At 34.7% G+C, this 19,270-nt stretch overlaps 2 protein-coding genes across 2 annotated transcripts in view; one reads left to right on the top strand and one right to left on the bottom strand.

The window, feature by feature from the left end:
* The window catches only part of LOC149410005 (mannan-binding lectin serine protease 1-like), a 37,134-nt gene extending 28,453 nt beyond the window's left edge, over nucleotides 1-8,681 (bottom strand). Inside the window, exon 1 of the mRNA XM_089648929.1 lies at nucleotides 8,532-8,681. Coding sequence (XP_089505055.1) covers nucleotides 8,532-8,595 — 64 coding nt within the window. The 5' untranslated portion in view covers nucleotides 8,596-8,681. The remainder of the gene's footprint in view (nucleotides 1-8,531) is intronic.
* Nucleotides 8,682-12,438: 3,757 nt separating this feature from the next.
* LOC149410004 (trypsin-1-like) lies at nucleotides 12,439-16,626 on the top strand. The gene is made up of 2 exons (XM_089648546.1): nucleotides 12,439-12,594; nucleotides 14,015-16,626. Exons 1-2 carry the CDS (start codon nucleotides 12,489-12,491, stop codon nucleotides 14,215-14,217), a joined length of 309 nt encoding a protein of 102 aa, XP_089504672.1. The 5' UTR covers nucleotides 12,439-12,488; the 3' UTR covers nucleotides 14,218-16,626.
* The last annotated feature ends 2,644 nt before the right edge of the window (nucleotides 16,627-19,270 follow it).

Raw genomic sequence — 19,270 nt, 5'->3', positions numbered from 1 at the left:
ATCAACCAAAAGCCATAATAAAAACCAAGTCATCAACAAATAAAACACTGAACTTTCCGATAACACACACCAAACACGGACAAAGACACTTTCAATACTACGCAACCAAACTTTTTAACAGTATGCCCATTACTTTGAAACAACAATGACTACAAATACATCTATAAACTTTCTCAAAAAAACATATCGTAGCCTGGATAAAAAATCAAGATATTCACTTTGTTCAAAATATTATAATTCCAAACCAAACATAACCAAAATATGATAAGTAAAATTAAATATTATACACGTTCTTCAAGAATTATCCAAAAATACATACACGCACATATAAATGTGTGTTTTCATGTTTCAATATATGTCTGTAAAAAAAAAAAAACTTTCTACTGCAACACATAAATATCTGTCACACTTAATCACAAATACGTTAACACCTCAGCACAGGTTCTCCTAGTGAGGTGTTCGCGTAACATACAATATCAACCACACAAAGTTTTACCTACATCAACCTATGTTCTTTATTTTGTATACCTTTTTTCTGTACTTTTTTCTCTGTACTACAATATAAACCACTGTAATCAGTTGTAAAATGTGTATTCAAGAATAGACATAAATAAATAAAAATAAATATCTAGAAAGTTAAAAATATTTATTTTTTTATTATATGAACGAGATGAAAGTGAAGTTACAGTTTTCTTAAAAATTTCCCAAACGAAACGAATGCGGTTTCATAAATATTGAGTTCTCTCAATTTATCAACGACTGTGGTAAAAAATTAAGTAATAATTTGGTTTGCGTTTTAAATAAAAAATTTCAGCTTTGATACTAAAATTTTATTATTTAGAAATAGTAATGTTTATTTTAAATGCGTACACAGGAAAAATAATTTTATCTAGTTTATGAAACAGTATTTGTTTTGGTATTTTGATTTTCACTGCCAAAACTGTTGTAGTGATTTGTTTTTGGGGTATTGTGGTAAAAAAAAATTTTTTTTTTAATGTTGATTTTTTATATTGTTTCCTTATAATAAAATTTGTCTGCATTAACTAACTAACCTTCAAGCCGTTTCGCTATATGAGTAGTCAGAGATCATGGACCGCCAAATAACTTGGTCTAAGCACACACTCCTTGCTTCATTCACATTCATACATTTATGTTATTGAACTGTAGTGCTTTTTTGTCTGTACTGTTTTAAACTCCCATAAAGGAACCTCCTAATGGAAACCCGTGGAATAGACCCTTCCCCCATTCTGTTGAACAGAATTAATTCAGATATCGACATTTTTAGCATCAATAAAACTGCATTTAAAAATCTTTGTTACTACTAGTGTCGTTGATGCAGATTGTAATTTACTCTTACAAATTATTTTAAAACGCATTAAAATGAACAATAAATTGAGATGAAATTATAGAATCATTTGTTTCTCTGTAGTATGAGTTCAAAAGAAGAGGAAGATGGTTTGAAAGGGAGATATGTAAACACAAATGTTAGAGGGTATTACATCACAACTTGTTGAAAAAAGAGCAACCAATGCATTTGTTGTATTTAAAGATGCACTATGAATATTCATACCTTGTAATATGTTATATAACAGAAAAAAATAAGTTTTTAATAATTTTCGGAGCATGTTTCACGATGCTTTTCTATGGAGGGTATTTCATAAATATTTTTTTTGTTTCGTCTCTGCAAATGTATGGATATTATCTTCCAAAACAACATTTATTTTAAGTTAAGAAATAGTTATAAATCTGTAGAAATTCGGAATGCGGGGTTTAAAATGGCAAGAAATTCCTGATATGTTTTCTCATGAATATTGTCATGTACAATTATTAATTTATTTAGTTGGCCATAGTAAAAATCAGCTGAAGATGACAATAAAATGGATGTTTATCATTTACTCACAGCGTAACGTACGCCACTGAAACCCAGTGGCGGCTTTCTCTGTGCGTTTCTAAGTGCGTTTGTGCTGTAAAACCCCATTAAAAATATGAGATTTTTTTTATTAATAATATCAGGTCAAAGATCAACCCGATATTCCTATTTCGTGCGTTAAAGAATCAGCACAAAAAGTTAAAACAACATAATTGCCAAAATAAGACAACCTATGCCAAATTAAGACCATCGTTGTGCACCGCGAATCTTATTGTTGGATGCCACGTGACGATTGGAGATTGACGGATGGCGCCGCCGACCAAACTTCGCACACAATAAGTATGTTTTGGGATTTTATTTTCTATAGAAGTTGAATTAAATCTCTGTACATTTATATTTTAGTTTTCCTGCATTTCTCCAACCATTTGCTTAGTGACATCTTTTTTAGATGTACATTACTATATATATATATATATTACTTATACGAAAGTTTCGGCAAATGCCACTTTGTCTATATCACTTATCTTCTCTTTAATTTCGGAACCCCAAAATAACCTCGATAAACTTTGACTCTTGTTGCTAATGAGATAATTTTTACAAGAATAATAATATTTAAGGATAAATTTACAATCTATCTCTCTGGTTTTAATCCTGGGATTGGTTTGCAGCAATTTCATCTAATCTCCTCTTCCATTCTTCCCAGTCTTGTGCGGCTCTTTTGACTTCTGCATATGATGAGCAGCGCACGTCCACCAGCAGGTCCTCCAGGTACTCTCGGCGTGGGCGTCCCGTAGAGTTGGTCCCCTCGGTTATACCCTCCATTATGACATGCAAGAGGCCTTCTTGTCATATAACATGGCCGATCCATCTTGCACGCCTTTCGGACAAGGTCCTGAGCAGGTGCCTTCCTCCTTCGATTCTTTGGAGAACCTCCTCATTTGTAATATGGTCTCTCCAGGAAATTCCTAACAGTCTTCTATAGGACCACATCTCAAAAGCCTCTAGTCTCCGTTTATCTCTTTCGGATAGGCACCATGTTTCGCAGCCGTACATCAAGATACTCCATACATAGGTCTTGATGAGGATTATTCTCAGTTTTAGGTCTATATTATTCGATTCTATTATTTTCGACCTTTTATTGAATGCAAGCCTAGCCTGATGTATACGGCTGTCAACCTCGATCTTAGACCGACCGTCCCATGTTATTTTGCTCCCGAGGTAAACAAACTCCTTGGTGTTCTTTAGTGGAACTCCTGCCATCTCTACTCTCATCTGATGTTGCGTTCGGCCTACAGTCAGCAGCTTTGTTTTGTCTTTATTTATCTTCATGTTGTAGTTGTTTTGAAGAATGCTTTGCATTTACAATAATTACCATTAATTATTCGCTGTGGAAAAACCATATTAATTATGACGTCAAAACAAGATAATCAAATATAAACACTTCTTCGGAAATATTCCAACAAAGTATAATAAGGTAAAGCCAACAAAATATATTTTAATTACTATTCTAACACATTACGTATTTAATAATTATACAGTAAAGCTACTATATTTTATGTAAAATTACAACAAAGGTTACCTCATAATGCATATTCATATCAATTCCCGTCGGCGGCATTTTTTTGTACTGGGGAGATATTTTCAATTTGTATGAATATTTCAAGCGACTAATTATTGCTTATAACAATATATTATTTAGACAGAAATTATTATTTAGAATTGGAAATAAATAATAATTTATTAATATAATTATATAATAATAAATTTTTTATTTAGTTTTTATTTCCAAGTCTAAATAAAGACTTGTTACCGAAGTCTATATTCATACTTGGAAATAAAGATTTCGGTAGCAATATTATATGGTCGAAAATAAATATTAGTGTTAGAAATAACACCATCGGAGGAATAACGTTACCACGGTTATGAATACATTCCGAAATTTTCAAGATAAAAGTTAAAACACTTTATAAATGCAATGTTTTTATGTTTAAATCATACATTAAATGTACACTATGCTTTGTGGAAATGTGAGATGCACTTTTTTCTGTTGATTTTATATTATTATTAACTATGATTAATTATATCTCATTGACGGATGAAATATAAGGAAAGCAAGATTTATTTTGAGATGAAAATATCACGTATATAAATAGTGTAAATTAGAGGTGGGCAAAATTGATTGAATTAATTCCATGAATTAATTCAATCTTGTAACACAATCGATCTTATTCTCATTTTCAAAAGGAATTGAATCTTAATTCCTTATCGTTGGCATTTTTTTCTAAACATTTTACAATTAAATTATTTCATGATAATAAGGTAATAATTAATAATGATGTGCACTTTAAATGACTTAAATATTATAGTGTTTCATAGAAATCTAATTAAATATTATTACGGTACTATGGCAGCGCGCCGCGGAGTTTATATGTACTGTGCCCTGTCGCACTAAATCGCGTATCTAGTATCCCGCGTCACGCGCCGTAATCCAAAAGACTCTTTTCATCGAGTCCCCAGTCAAGGAATTAATGAATTTATTCCGTATTCAGTTGTGATGTCACGCGTCGTAGACACAAATCCTATGTCCCATGTACCGAGTCTGTCCGGACAAGCGCTCAATCTTAGGGAATAAGTGAAACAGAACAGAGACAGTGACACTCTAGACAGAGTTCCCAATTCCCTATTCGTTATCGAGTCCCTTTCCTTACTAGTTACAGGTCCGTCCGCACCGTCTGCAAGAACGCAAGTCATTAATGTCGCAGATAGATACAACACACTTACTAGTCAGAAGTTCCTAATTCATTGCACTATGTAATCTGTCAATCGGTTCATCGTTAGTTCCCACGTGGCTAAACCTTCGATTTAGTACCTAGTCAGGTGAAAACTTTCTACTTCGGAATCTGAATCCTAGTAAAAAGGCGAAAGTATCTCCTGTATTCTTCTCCCTTCCACGTGCGAAAATTATTGCAATACGCTTAGAAACAAAACGATGTTTACGTTATTGTTCATATAAGTATGTTTTTTATGTACCTGCCTACTTGTAGACGTAAAACGAGATCAGTTCACTGTCGAATTGTGTGTGATGATAACAAGTAATATGTTTTGTATTCTGTATTTTTGTACTGAATTGTATGCCACTCAATTTTAGACTTTCAATCAGTTTTTATTTGGCGCATGGATTTAAAATTACCATTGAGGTAAGTACCTGCAAACATTAAAATAAATAAATATAATATATATGTGGTTGAAGCTTATTCCAGGTGAACGGGTCGGATATACAAAAGTGGGATAATAATAATGTAGTTCCTATAATTGCTTTAAGAACGTATCTCATTGCCCCTAAAATAATATATTTTACCTACTTTTTGTAGTAAATGTGTAGATAGTTTTACGAAGAAAGATAATAATAATTTTTATTCTGGGATTCAGTTTGCCAGCAAAAAATTTCTATGCAAAAAAAAGAAAAATCGAGTGGGACTTTTTATTTTTGGTATTGTTTAATGATGTTTGTCGTTTTTTATAGGAAAAAGCAACATATTGAATAGCCAAGATGTCTTCCAGAAAAAGGATCGAACTTTGGTGTTACTTTTCTGAAGTAGATGGAGGGATGCATTGCTCCACAATTTAGAAATGGGAGTTAAAAAATAAACATCCGACTATTCCTCTCCAGGTCCAGCGCCCTGCGCCTTCCGTGTCCTTTGCGGCACCCATTTCAACGATTTTATTAGTGACTTGTAAAATTACTTTGTTCGTTAAAATTTTTGTTCGTAAAATAACATATTTATTAAAAAGTTTGTAACATGTTTATTTTGTGGAACGACATATTGTTTTTTACTAAAGTTACTCCAAAGCTCTCCTCGCTTTAAGAACTCTGTGCTATAAAGTGTAAAGCTTACAAATACAGGTTTTCTAAGTAAAGTTTTTTTTTGTATTAGGCAATTCACCCTAAAGAGAGTGCTATGTGCTAAGTAAAGTTATAAATGTACTTCTGCAATGTACAAAATAAATCCCTATATTTGATATTTTTTGTGTGTTTATTTAAAATGTTTTTTTCAAAACGAACACATTTATGTGAATGCGAAAAAATGGTTCATTATTGCTTTCTTCAAGTTTCCTAAATGTGAGCAATCTAGGTACAAAACCAAAATGAAGTGTCGAATCAAGGAATTAAATTAATGAATTCAATGAATTAGTTCACTTGACCAGGTGAATAAGACTGAATTGATTCATTATTGTGAATGAATCTGCCCATGTCTAGTGTAAATAGCACACTTAGGCTCATTACTAATAATTTCATTTTTTTGCATATCTCTGTATACCTCCTTCTTTTGTTTAAATATATTAATTTATCACTGTAAGTACATTTTTTTGTTATATTAACGAGCTCTCATTTCTTAAAACCAGCTTAAATTAGGAACGAATATATCATAATAATGCACAAAAATGTACACTGCAGAATAATTTTATATATGCTAGCAAAAATAAATTTATATAAAGATAGAAAAATATTTTCAACAAGTCTACAATAAAACTTATTAAAACATATCAAAAAATGAGTCCAACTTAGACTAGAGAAGCGTCTATCTTTCGCTTTTCCAATCCCTAGCATATGGTATTGTAAGATGGGGTGGCTGTGCTGAATCTATTATCAATCCAGTTATGACAGGATTTATTGCAAAACTTACAAAATATTACATTGAAGGTTACACCCACCCTGTCCCACCCCGGTATAGGTGACTTATGGTCACCCCTTCGGAGCTCTCGCATGAATCTAATTTTTTTGAATAAACGGCTCTACAAAGTATAAAAATGAAGCTAGACCTTCAATGTCCCCGCATACGGTGTTAGGAAGCGGTAATGCGAGCGCTTACAAGTACTAGTCTAAGAACAACACAGAACAATAAGCATCAAACAATCAGGTAACAAGTGTCAGGCAAATAGTTGGTGGAGGGAACCCACACTCCAGTACCTGTAAACACAAAGAAGAAATAAGTGACATAATAGAGTGACGGGGGAGTTTCGCCGAACCACGACTGGCAGTCCTGTTGAGAGATTGGTGGTGGTTGGGGCGACTGGTGCAGGTCAGGACTTCCACACCCCTTAGTCGACCACCCGGTGGAGCCCTGAAGATAAGTATGGGAAAAATAGGGATAAACCCTAAAGATACAAAATATTACAAAACTAATTTTTAGAATTATATTTAAATGCCAACCTACCCACCCCTCAAACGAACTACTTGCTAAAATTAGGGTCTTAAATATTCGCCAATTATTTACTAAGACAAGATTGTGCTACACACGGAAAAATATCCTCCTGGTGTCTCCGCAACATCAAGCATACACACGCTTTTCATCAAACCTGGGATGAGTGCTCCCTAAATCTAACCTGTTGGTGTCTCCACAACATCAAGCATACACACGCTTTTCATCAAACCCGGGATGCGTGCTCCCTCAATATAACCTGTTGGTGTCTCCACAACATCAAGCATACACACGCTTTTCATCAAACCCGGGATGAGTGCTCCCTAAATCTAACCTGTTGGTGTCTCCACAACATCAAGCATACACAGGCTTTTCATCAAACCCGGGATGCGTGCTCCCTCAATATAACCTGTTGGTGTCTCCACAACATCAAGCATACACACGCTTTTCATCAAACCCGGGATGAGTGCTCCCTAAATCTAACCTGTTGGTGTCTCCACAACATCAAGCATACACACGCTTTTCATCAAACCCGGGATGCGTGCTCCCTAAATATAACCTGTTGGTGTCTCCACAACATCAAGCATACACACGCTTTTCATCAAACCCGGGATGCGTGCTCCCTCAATATAACCTGTTGGTGTCTCCACAACATCAAGCATACACACGCTTTTCATCAAACCCGGGATGCGTGCTCCCTCAATATAACCTGTTGGTGTCTCCACAACATCAAGCATACACACGCTTTTCATCAAACCCGGGATGAGTGCTCCCTAAATCTAACCTGTTGGTGTCTCCACAACATCAAGCATACACACGCTTTTCATCAAACCCGGGATGCGTGCTCCCTCAATATAACCTGTTGGTGTCTCCACAACATCAAGCATACACACGCTTTTCATCAAACCCGGGATGAGTGCTCCCTAAATCTAACCTGTTGGTGTCTCCACAACATCAAGCATACACACGCTTTTCATCAAACCCGGGATGCGTGCTCCCTAAATATAACCTGTTGGTGTCTCCACAACATCAAGCATACACACGCTTTTCATCAAACCCGGGATGAGTGCTCCCTAAATCTAACCTGTTGGTGTCTCCACAACATCAAGCATACACACGCTTTTCATCAAACCCGGGATGCGTGCTCCCTCAATATAACCTGTTGGTGTCTCCACAACATCAAGCATACACACGCTTTTCATCAAACCCGGGATGAGTGCTCCCTTAATCTAACCTGCCGGTGTCTCCACAACATCAAGCATACACACGCTTTTCATCAAACCTGGGATGCGTGCTCCCTAAAACTACAATCAACGACAATTCTAGTTCATCGCTCCTAAAATATAAAATGTCTTAAACACCGATATACAGTCAATGAATTCTATATTCCTTTGTAATCTTTCAAATTCGTAAAAAAATGAACAAATAGACAAACAATGCAACATAAATACAAAACTTACCTGTGTGCAGAGAAACTGCCGCAAAAACAAGGAACTTAAACATGTTTGTTTTAACGTTTTTCATTGCACTGAAATATTATTAATAATAAAGCGGGAGAGCAGCCAACCGCGGTAGTGGTTCTCCAACTGGTACTGCGAACAGCGTCTAAATACCGCGCGGTAAGGTCGAAGAAAACCTGATATTGAATCTTGAATCTGAGTATCGTAATTAGTTATGTATGCAGTGTTGCTCAGATGCCAGGAATTCAAAATAAAGCTACATTCTCACAATGACTTAATATAACATTTGCAATAAAATTACGTTTGCTTGTAATTTTCCAGTGTAATGAGTGATCAGACTGCATCAGTGAATATATTAAAAAGCTGAAGGTTTGTTGTGTACTTCTGCTGGAATTAATCAAGCCTTTTTCAGATATTGGAACTCTTTCTTAAGCTGATAATCAATTATTTATTTTGCCTCTGGCCTCCGTCGTCGAGGGGAAGGCTCTCGACTAGCGAGCTGGAGGTCGAGGGTTCACGGCCAGAGGACACTGTCTATGTACTAATGGTCGAGAAGATACAAAAGATTTTTTTACGATACCTCTACATGAGAGAGTTTGGTTTTTACCCATGGCTGTTTCCAACAGCATTTATCTCGCGAATTCTGGGTGTATGTAGCCTTAGTTCAAGAAGGGATGTTGCATTACTCCTGATGGCGTATAAGCTTCTAAATGGTTTAGTCTCAACACCAGACATTCTGGCTAAAATAGGATTCTACGTTCCCGGAAAATTTTGCGCGAGGCCGCCAACAAACTTACCAATGGTGATGCCCTTGGGAAGAATCACTAGGTTAATTAACTGCCTCAATTTACAGGAAATGTGGATATTTTCCACAAATCCGACATCGCATTTAAAAGTGAAATATTATTATTCAAGACTTAACATTTTAAACCTACATTTGAAACTTTTTTTTTGTCCCACTTGTAAATGTATTTGTTATTCACCCGGGATCCTTGCCTTGCCGGGGCACCGCTCTAGGGTCTAGGGTCTAGAGTCTAGGGTCCTGGGTTCGAGTCCTAGATGTGACCTATCTTTTTCTGTTTTAGATTTTCGTTTAGGAATCGCTAATATTGTCTTCAATAATTAAATATTACAATTTAAGGTTTTACTCACTAAAGTTATTCCAAATAAATAGATAATTTTAAGGTAAAATGAGACACAGAAGTGAAATGTAAAGTGCGACGGTCCAGCACTCCAGCAAATAATGAGTTTAAACTTAAAATGACAAGTAAAAAATTAAGATAGATATTGTAAACTAAGACACAAAACTAAATAATTATAAACCCGACCAAATTATTGAAAAGTTTACTTAAATAATTTTGGGTGTTTTCTTGGAATGTTCTGTATAGTGTACACGTACACATGAATTAATAATAGTCTTATAATTAATTGATAAAAAAATATTGTTTATACTAGTTTCAATACCAGTTCTGGTAGCCGCTCCGAAGTGTTGTGTTTTTGTGCTGCATTGGCCGTTTTGTTGTTGGGTATTATTTCATTTTTATGACTATCGCTTATGCCGGGATCACATGAGGACAATACAAAACTGTTTTGTCCCAGCCCTGGACCCACGGTCCTAGTGTGAACAGTAGTTTGGAAGACAGGACAATGAACCAAGACACTGTCCCAGTGTAGTCCTCGTTTAAATGCGTTTTGACAAGACAGTAGGACAATAGCTAGTAGCTCCGCACGCATCATATGTCGGTTTACAAATGTCGCGTAAATGGGACACTACAATACATTTTGTAAAAAAATACCCATAGAAAGATAATATTTTTCGTGAAATAGGTTTTGACAGCGTTCCGCGTTTGAACTACCGTAGAATTGTTGTACTGTCCCATTGTCTTGCCGTGTATTGAGGCTGTTCACGGAGTAGGAGACACTGTTGTACTTTCTTATGCATTGCCCTCGTGTGATCGTAATAGCTTGTTTTTGTACTCTCGACCAACTGATCTATTAATGATAGCTTGTTTTTGTGCACTTGACCAACTGATCTATTAATGATAGCTTGTTTTTGTACACTTGACTAACTGGTCTATTAATCGAAGGTGTTTTTGTACACTTGACCAACTGATCTATTAATGATAGCTTGTTTTTGTACACTCGACTAACTGATCTATTAATGATAGCTTGTTTTTGTACACTTGACCAACTGATATTAATGATAGCTCTTTTTTGTACACTTAACTAACTGTTCTATTAATGATAGCTTGTTTTTGTTGTAAATCTTAACCACACCCTCTAAAATGCTCAATAAAATATAGGCTTTCAAAATATTCAATTTCAAAAATATTTCTTTTTGAATCAATTTCAAAATAAACTTAACATGGATCCAAAACCTAATCGAACGCATAAAACCGAAGATATATTATTTTTAAAATAAAGATTTGTTTTTGTTTTTTTTTCTAGGACAAGCCACCAATGGACAACGACTATCTATGTAAGAAATCAAAATATCTAATTGGTGCTTTAGTTTGTAATTTTTATAAAAAATGATGATATAGTCCAGTTGCAGAAATTCCAAATCGAATAAGTTAATATATTAAATACAATACGATTAACGTTTACTAGAACACCACTTTATTTATTTAAATAGTCCTGTTTTCCACCTATTACGAATATGATTCATCATAATGGATATTAACGAATTTTAATAAATTATTTATGATAAAATTAATATTAATAAATTTAATTTACGGCCGTGATCGAGGAGTAAGGCTCTCGACTAGCAAGCCGGAGGTCACGGATTCAAATCCCAGAGTGCACAAGTAAATTTTATTTGATTTTTTTGTATTATTTTACAATTTACAATGATATAAAGGGTATCCGGGGGTTAAGTGCGCTAACTTTTGGAGATTATTCTATGTGAAGTAAAAAAGATAATTAATTTCCTATTCCCATTATTTTTCCACGTTGGAATTTCTATAGTTATTTATCTTTTTTATTTGTACTATCATGTAGAATTACTCCAAAAGCTAGCGCACTCTACCCCCGTGGCTGTGTTTGGTGACCAGATCTGAGTAGCCATGTCCTTCCCTTCAATCTCGATTCGCTCCTCTAGATATCCCATTTGGGAATGCCATAGTCTCACTGGCGCCGGACGGTTGGGAGAGGTTGAGAGCAGTTTGGACAATAGAAAATGTTGTATTTTTATTCACTTTTTTTAAGTGCTGTGGGCTAATTCGGTTTTAAACATTATCTTCATTTTTTAACGCTTTTTTTCGCTGCAATCTTTGTGTTTAATTTCAAGTTTATACTTGAATCAAATTAACTGTTAAGAAAATACGCGGATGCGGAGAAATTCGTATAATATGTACATTATTCAAATTGAAAAAAATGTCAAAATTGTTGCTGTTTCTTGTCTCCCGAATACTGAGCGAAAGGGACAACTGCACATCAGGCTAATTACACTTAATACAATCATAAAAAATTGAGGTTTTCTCTTCTCCTGTTCTTTCATCTAAAACTGGACTGATTTTTAAGATGGTTTCACCAAGTGCATTGGAAGAAATTATTTAAAGTCTGTACATTTTTTTAGATACGTTTTCAAATTTGTATACTGAAGTCTGTTGATGGCGTTCAAACCAGGCAATTTTAAGAATTTTTGAAAGGTCCAACTCTTATAAGAAGAAATTAATCAAAAAAGCAAACGTAGATTGACATTCCAGTGGTCAATGTTGACAAAGTATTTAAAAAAATGTCCAAATCAAAATCCAGAGAAGTAATAAAGGAATACGTTTGAAATGGGTAAAAATAATTTTCCTCTTAAAATGCAATTAAAATTCAATCGAGAGTCATTTCTAAAAAATATTCTTTAAAAAGTGCGTGTCCAAAGACAGAGACAAATTTGACCGCAATTTACAGGTCTTCAGTTGGGGCAGAGAGGAGACGGGAGAACCGTCAAAGAATCTGAAATCCATGACTTTTCCTATCGTCAATATCACCCAATGCCGGGATAAATACTCCGAGCTAGGATTTGAGAGGTTCCTTACGTCAGAAAAGCTGTGCGGAGGATACATCAATGGTTGGTTAATCTATGTATTTATATAAAAATAATGTTTCTTTCTTCGTTACAAACAAATACTTACGAACGGTAAAATAAAAATAATTATGTTTGGTCAAAACTTTATTCAAAATCATTTATACCTCCGAGCGATTTTTTGAAAACGAAAGCTTTATAAAAATCTAACTGTTCCTTCCACTGAAGAGATACATCGATAGAATTGTGTTTTAGACCCAAAGATAATAAAGATATCTGTATTTCAGGGTGCAAAGTAAAATCAACTCGGTGATGTCTGTTATTGACAATGAGTAAACGCAAGACAAAATATGTAATGTAACACCTAATGGAATTTACTAATTAGAATAAGTTAAAGTTTTCTACTCAGTGTAAAGATATAAACACCCCCATGTACCGTCTGTCACGTGTTAAACTGGTTGATGTTGGGTAGCTCAATTTATTACATGGCGAACGATTTTAAAGTGATATATTCTTATATTATACATGCACCAATTAAGTGGCAAAAAAATTAAGCAAGCAAACTCAATTTTCCTTATTTATTTCTAATTAAATTTATCAAACATTTTCAAATAGAAATTTCATTAGTTGTTGCTTCAGTCGGATCGCATAATGCATGGGAGCCTCTCCCAACTAGCAAAAAAGGCTTGAACAATCAAAAGTATATGAATCAATTGTGAATTCAATAGTGTATAAAGTGTTTGAAATTAATTGTGACTATAATAGTGTAAAAAGTGATGAAATCAATTGTGACTACAATAGTGTACGAAATCAATAATTAAAATAGTGCGAAGAGTGATGATATCAATTGTGACAATAACGGTGCATAATGTGGTAAAATCAATTGTGAAAATAATTGTGCATAAAGTGTATGAAATCAATAATTGTGACTATAGTAATGTAAAAAGTGATGAAATCAATTGTGACTATAGTAATGTAAAAAGTGATGAAATCAATTGTGACTATAATAGTGTAGAAAGTGTGGAAATCAACAATTAAAATAGTGTGAAGAGTGATGAAATCAATTGTGACAATAACGGTGCATAACGTGGTGAAATCAATTGTAAAAATAATATTGCATAAAGTTTATGAAATTAATAATTGTAACTACAATAGCGTTTACAATTCACGAAATCAATTAAGTGACTATAATAGTGCAAGCGGACTCTCTTGATCCATCGTCTTGCACTCCAGTGGGAGGGATGGATTCATACGTCCGTCACTCCTGGTCACACTGACTCCCAGATTCCTACCCACTCATAATACCCTTTTCTTTCCCAGAACTTCCAAAAAATCTTTCATAAATCATCCATAAAGATGACACACTCAGGGTGGAGTTTATGTGGAAAAAAACTTAGACAGTGCCAAGTGCAAAACAATTGTTGACTTAAGTTTATAATTGCTAGTTCCTTACCTGTCTTTCCAGGGTCCACTGCCTTATGCCAGGGGGATAGCGGTGCTGGACTGGTGGCCCCGGAGAAGACTGTGATGGGGAAGATGCGATGGAACCTCCTCGGAGTTGTTAGCAGCGGCCCAATGAGCAACGGCAGTTCCGAGTGCTGGTCCACCTACACATCCTTCACCCAAGTGTACAAACTGCGGTACTGGATTTTAAGGCACTTAAAATAGTTTGAAGTAGACCACTAAATAATGACATTTCAATACCATCTTCATTATAACTCTTGTGACTCTCGTTGTCTGATAGCTCTTTTAGGTTACAACAAAACACAGTAGACTTTTATTGTGAATTAAGAACTCCAGTTTTTTTTTCATTATTTCAGTGAAATTACTTCTGACCAAAATACTAGTAAATTTGTTTTTTCTCTCTTTCTTCCTTCAAAAGTGTTCTAGACCATCATTTCAAATTGTGGAGAGAGGGGAGATGAATTTTTATAGTAATTTAGTTTAAATTGACAAATTTCAAAATTATATGGAAGATAGGTGACTTAGAAGAAAATAAGTGTTGAATCGAGGTGGTTTTTATTGTTATTATTAGATTAAGTATTAGTTAAAACAATTTAAAAAGTTTTATTTTGTGTGTCACCTCATATCGCACCAAATCTGTGTCTGTGTAACGTCACCGGTCACAAGGAACCTACATTTTATTTCAACAGGCACTGTGTTTTTTACAGCGGCGTTGAGAGTATAGACGTTTTTTATTCTTAAGTTTAACCACTTTTAATATTGAAGAACACTAGGAATAATGTCTACTGTTATTGTATTGTACAAATGTGAAAAATACATCCATGGCCGCACCTGGTAAACAATTAATGAATGTTTCAAAACCTAAATTAATAGTAAAAAATGGTGTGGCGCCACTAAGTTAAGTAATAAGACAAATGCTCCTTTATCACTTAGGTCAATTGCATTTTGTTGCAGTGATCATTTGGATGTAAATGCAATAGTTTAATTTAGGTGATGTAATAAATGTTCACTACAAACTAATCCTATATTGTATTTAGGTGATCTAATAAATGTTTACTACAAACTAATCCTATATTGTATTTAAGTGATCTAATATGGGATGATATAGACTACAGTTATTCGTTGGCCTTATTCATGTATTCGATGACGTAAAATTTAGCTATTTTTATCCAACTTTAAATCCGGCTGCCCGCGAATGGTCCAGGTTGCCAGTCGGCAGAACTTTTTTGTACTAACCTGACTCCTATCGTAAGAAACCATTCCCGTTCCGTTCCATAAGGTACATTATGATGTAATTTTTTCGAAAAAAATCGTTTATTATTTCCTTGAATGTGCGGATTCCTCCAAGAGGCGCACCGGTAGACTTAATAAGGCTTACTAAATGTCTATGCTCACTACAAAGTAGTTTCATCTGTGTACTCCAAAGATATTAGAAGAACGAGATATGCAATGTTGGCCGCCGGACCGTAGGCGGAGTACTACCTAATTTGGGTACTTTGAATACTAACGGGACGTGTACGCACAGAAATCTGTTCTATGTATTAGTGCTGATACCTTAGCGTAAGCGAAGGTGTGCAGTAGTATTGGTGAACAAAACCGGCGACACTGGGCAAAACAATTCCACACAGTATGAACTGCTCATAGCACATCCCGTTCTTCTAATATCTTTGGTGTACTCGATGACTTGTTTGTTGTGCCGGGATAGACTATTAGTAGAATTTAATTCTAGACCATTAAGCACGTGGTCTCTCTCTCTTGCACTTGCCTGAAATTGTATTTCGCCATCCCATTTGAATATCGTAATCATATTGAAACACAGTTATGCATGGAAATACAGACCCAAATTGGATATATTCTTTCGGGTTCAATTCTCGTAGGGGGCATGTATTTTTAAATTATATTGGTGTTTCAGGTTGGTAACTATTGCTTAAAAACAATATGTTATCCTTTGTGCTATGCATAAAAGAACCTTGTATTGTAAATATTAGTTTATCATCAATTCAAATAGAAATGCGAATGTTCAACTTGTGCAGCTATTTAAAAATAGTAATAATGTTATCACTTGGAGGAAAGTCAACACGAACGTTAATTTACTTATTTTAAAATAAATTATCTAAGAAGAATGATGTACGATGACTTACTTACCTTGATTTAGAGATATTTGCGGGTTGTCCTAAAACAAAGAACACTTTAAAATTTAATAAGCTGTCAGTAAAACCGATACAGATAAACATATATTCAGGTTAGTTTTAATATTATCCTGATGAAGGAAGAGTGCTTCCGAAACCGGTAGAGTACAATTAAAATTAAAGTAGTCTAAAACAAATTTATATCTTTTTTTGTAAATATATATTCATTGATCGTATTGACTCATTCACAGGATATAATAAAGCATCCTTGGTTTTGTTCTACGAATTAGTCGTGTCCAGGAGTTCCCATTTGAAGATTTGGAACCCACAATATAATCTATACATTTATGGTACATAATATATTGAAAACTTTAAACTTTATTTTGCATACCTTGTACTTGTGAAGTTTATTTTTATATTTATGTTTATGGCACATGTCGTGCCGTTTGTATTTAAATAAATAAATACAACAAATTTAAATAAATCTTTCCTTCAAATTCAACAACTCCGTTCAATGTGCATTTCGATAGTTGCAATAAAGGCAAATGGTAGCTGATTTATCAGTTCTAAAAAAAAATTTAAACAACAAAATTTTATTTTTATTTTTACTAGTTTCAATTGCAAAGTTTGTACATGATGTAGGTATAAAGTATAATTAGTATTAGTATTAAGTATAAATTCATGTTTTTTCCACTAAGGTTATCTGTTCTGAGGCGGCCTGTAATTTTTAAACTTTTGTATTTAGTTTCAAGTTGTCTTTACAATGTCTTCATAATGTTTGTAAGTTGACTATCACTTTGTTCTTTCAGATATGTTTTTACTTTTGTTGTAAATATATTCAATTCAGTTATTTTTTGTTTGATTTTGTAGAACATTGTATAATTTTGTCCCTAAATAATTTTAACAAAGTACGATTTTTTTTTGTCATACAGCACTATTCTACACACTTGATTTAAAAACAAACGCAGCAGCAAATTTAATAACTAACCGTGTTCTTCAAACCTTAAGTAATATTTATTAACATCGGCAAAGATTATTCTAAAATTACCAATCACACGAAATTCGGATGAAATCTTTAAGAGATTTAATTTGGGAGGCGGGTTTGGGTACCGCTGCCCCGGTAACCATTAATTGGATAACCAACACCTGTGCCATAAGTCACCCCAAGTGTCAAGCTACGTCTCGGTGTGTGCAGGATGCGTCTGCCCACCAGCTGCGTGGCGTGCCAGATCGGGAGAGGCTGGTTTGGGTACCGCAGCCCCGGTAACCATTAATTGGATAAACAACACCTCTGCCATAAGTCACCCCAAGTGTCAAGCTACGTCTCGGTGTGTGCAGGATGCGCCTGCCCACCAGCTGCGTGGCGTGCCAGATCGGGAGAGGCTGCTTTGAGGAGACCCTTTGACCTCTCCAACTGGTCTCTTTTGACCCATCGTCTTGCGTCGCAGCCGGAGGAATAGATCATTCGTCCGTCACTCCTGGACACACTTATCTCATAACTTCCTGTCCCTCCTTTCCTTAAAAAGACTCTGCACACTGCATCCCACAAAGATGAAATATGCTCTGAGGGAGATTATTTTCTTCAAGGCCTCCTGTTTAAGTCTAATGTAAAAAAAAATAGAATATGTGAAACTTTATGCCAAAAACATAATATCATACACCTTCAATCACAGATCTGACATTTTTACAATGTCCAAATTGCTCGTGATACTAAAACCGAAGGACATAACCTTTTGAGGAATGTAGTCCAACGCCATAAAAAACGATTAAAATTTACGGAAAAACAAAAAAAAATGACCTATGTGGTCTAGCAGTAAGACTCTCCGCTAGCAAGTAGAAGGTCGCGGGTTCAAATCCCGGTAAATTTGGATAGTGGAAGATACTCTCTGGTGTAAGACCACCATTCAGAATTGAAACGTGGCTTGAAATCGCTTAAGCCGTGTTTGGCGACAAAATCTGAATAGCCAGGTACTTCCCCATATCCTTCTCCTCGCCACTATCTACGCTACTCGCTCCAGACAGTCGGGACGGTATTCACAGAAAAAAATACTAAAACGAAGGCTGTCGGAAGAAAAACCACTCCCATGTTCCAAACGCAACTACTGATATTCTCAAAATTTGCACTCTTAAGCATTCAGAAAAGAAAGAATTCACAAGCCCTGAACAAAAGTATGCATGATTAAGAAACACTATCTGTGTGAAAATTATTTATAACACTATTTGTGATGTGATAAAAACAACGTTGGCAACAGCACAGATCCTTGTGGCACCCCGACTTGGTTTGGTGCGGAGAGGAAGAAGAGTCGCCAACTAAAGTTTGAATTGTTCTTCCCTTGAGAAAGTCTGTAATCCAACTATGTAGTCTTGGATAATCGTGATTACACCTTTTTTAAAAGCAAACGTTCATGTTGAAAAGTCGGAAAAACAAACGAAGGCTAAAAACCTTTTGTCATATTTTTTAAAGAAACTTTTCAGAAATATCTTCTGTTCTTTTTATGCTTTTTTGTTTTTCAAGTGGAACAATAGATTTCAGGATAAAAAAAAACAATGAAAATTATATACACGAAAGAGAACAAAAGTATATTAAATACAATTGTTGAGAAACGTAATCTTATTTTTTACAATTGAAAGTTTTTTTATTAAACTTTTGTGTAATTTGTTTCCAATCTTATAGTAACCGGTAATTAGTTAAACCATTTTACTTCAATGTATTATTTGTAAGGTGATTTGGCTATGGTGGTATTAAAACATGGAATAGCTTAAAGCCAAGAACATCTGGTCCATAACTGATCGAAAAGTGACAAGTATTGTTAAAACAATCTCTCTGGATTTGAAAAAAAGTTTTTTTTTATAAATAATATGTAGTGAATTTTATTACTAACCTTTGTGCAAAAATTGTATCCATTTTATGTATTCTATGTAAAAGCCCCATTGTTTGTATAAAAGAGTAAATAATTTAATCTTCCCACCTAATAAAAATTCGGGAATCCCTAAAGTAGGTATTTTTTCTTATTTAAACCCTTGAGGCCTAAGAAGGACACTAGACTACTAACTAGCCACAAACATCAGACTCTGAAGGACAGATCTGATCTTATTAAAACCCTTGAGGCCTAGGAAGGACACTAGAC

Source organism: Hesperophylax consimilis, chromosome 28 (assembly GCF_061612785.1).
Source record: "Hesperophylax consimilis isolate HC1 chromosome 28, BYU_Hcon_1.0, whole genome shotgun sequence".
NCBI lineage: Eukaryota > Metazoa > Arthropoda > Insecta > Trichoptera > Limnephilidae > Hesperophylax > Hesperophylax consimilis.
The sequence above is the reverse complement of the archived record's forward strand: the minus strand, read 5'-3'. Positions and strand labels throughout refer to the sequence as shown.

Coding starts and splice junctions, on each gene's coding strand:
- LOC149410004 (XM_089648546.1), top strand. CDS start 12,489: ATGACTTTTCCTATCGTCAATATCACCCAATGCCGGGATAAATACTCC. Junction 12,595..14,014: donor GTGCGGAGGATACATCAATG/GTTGGTTAATCT, acceptor CTGTCTTTCCAG/GGTCCACTGCCTTATGCCAG.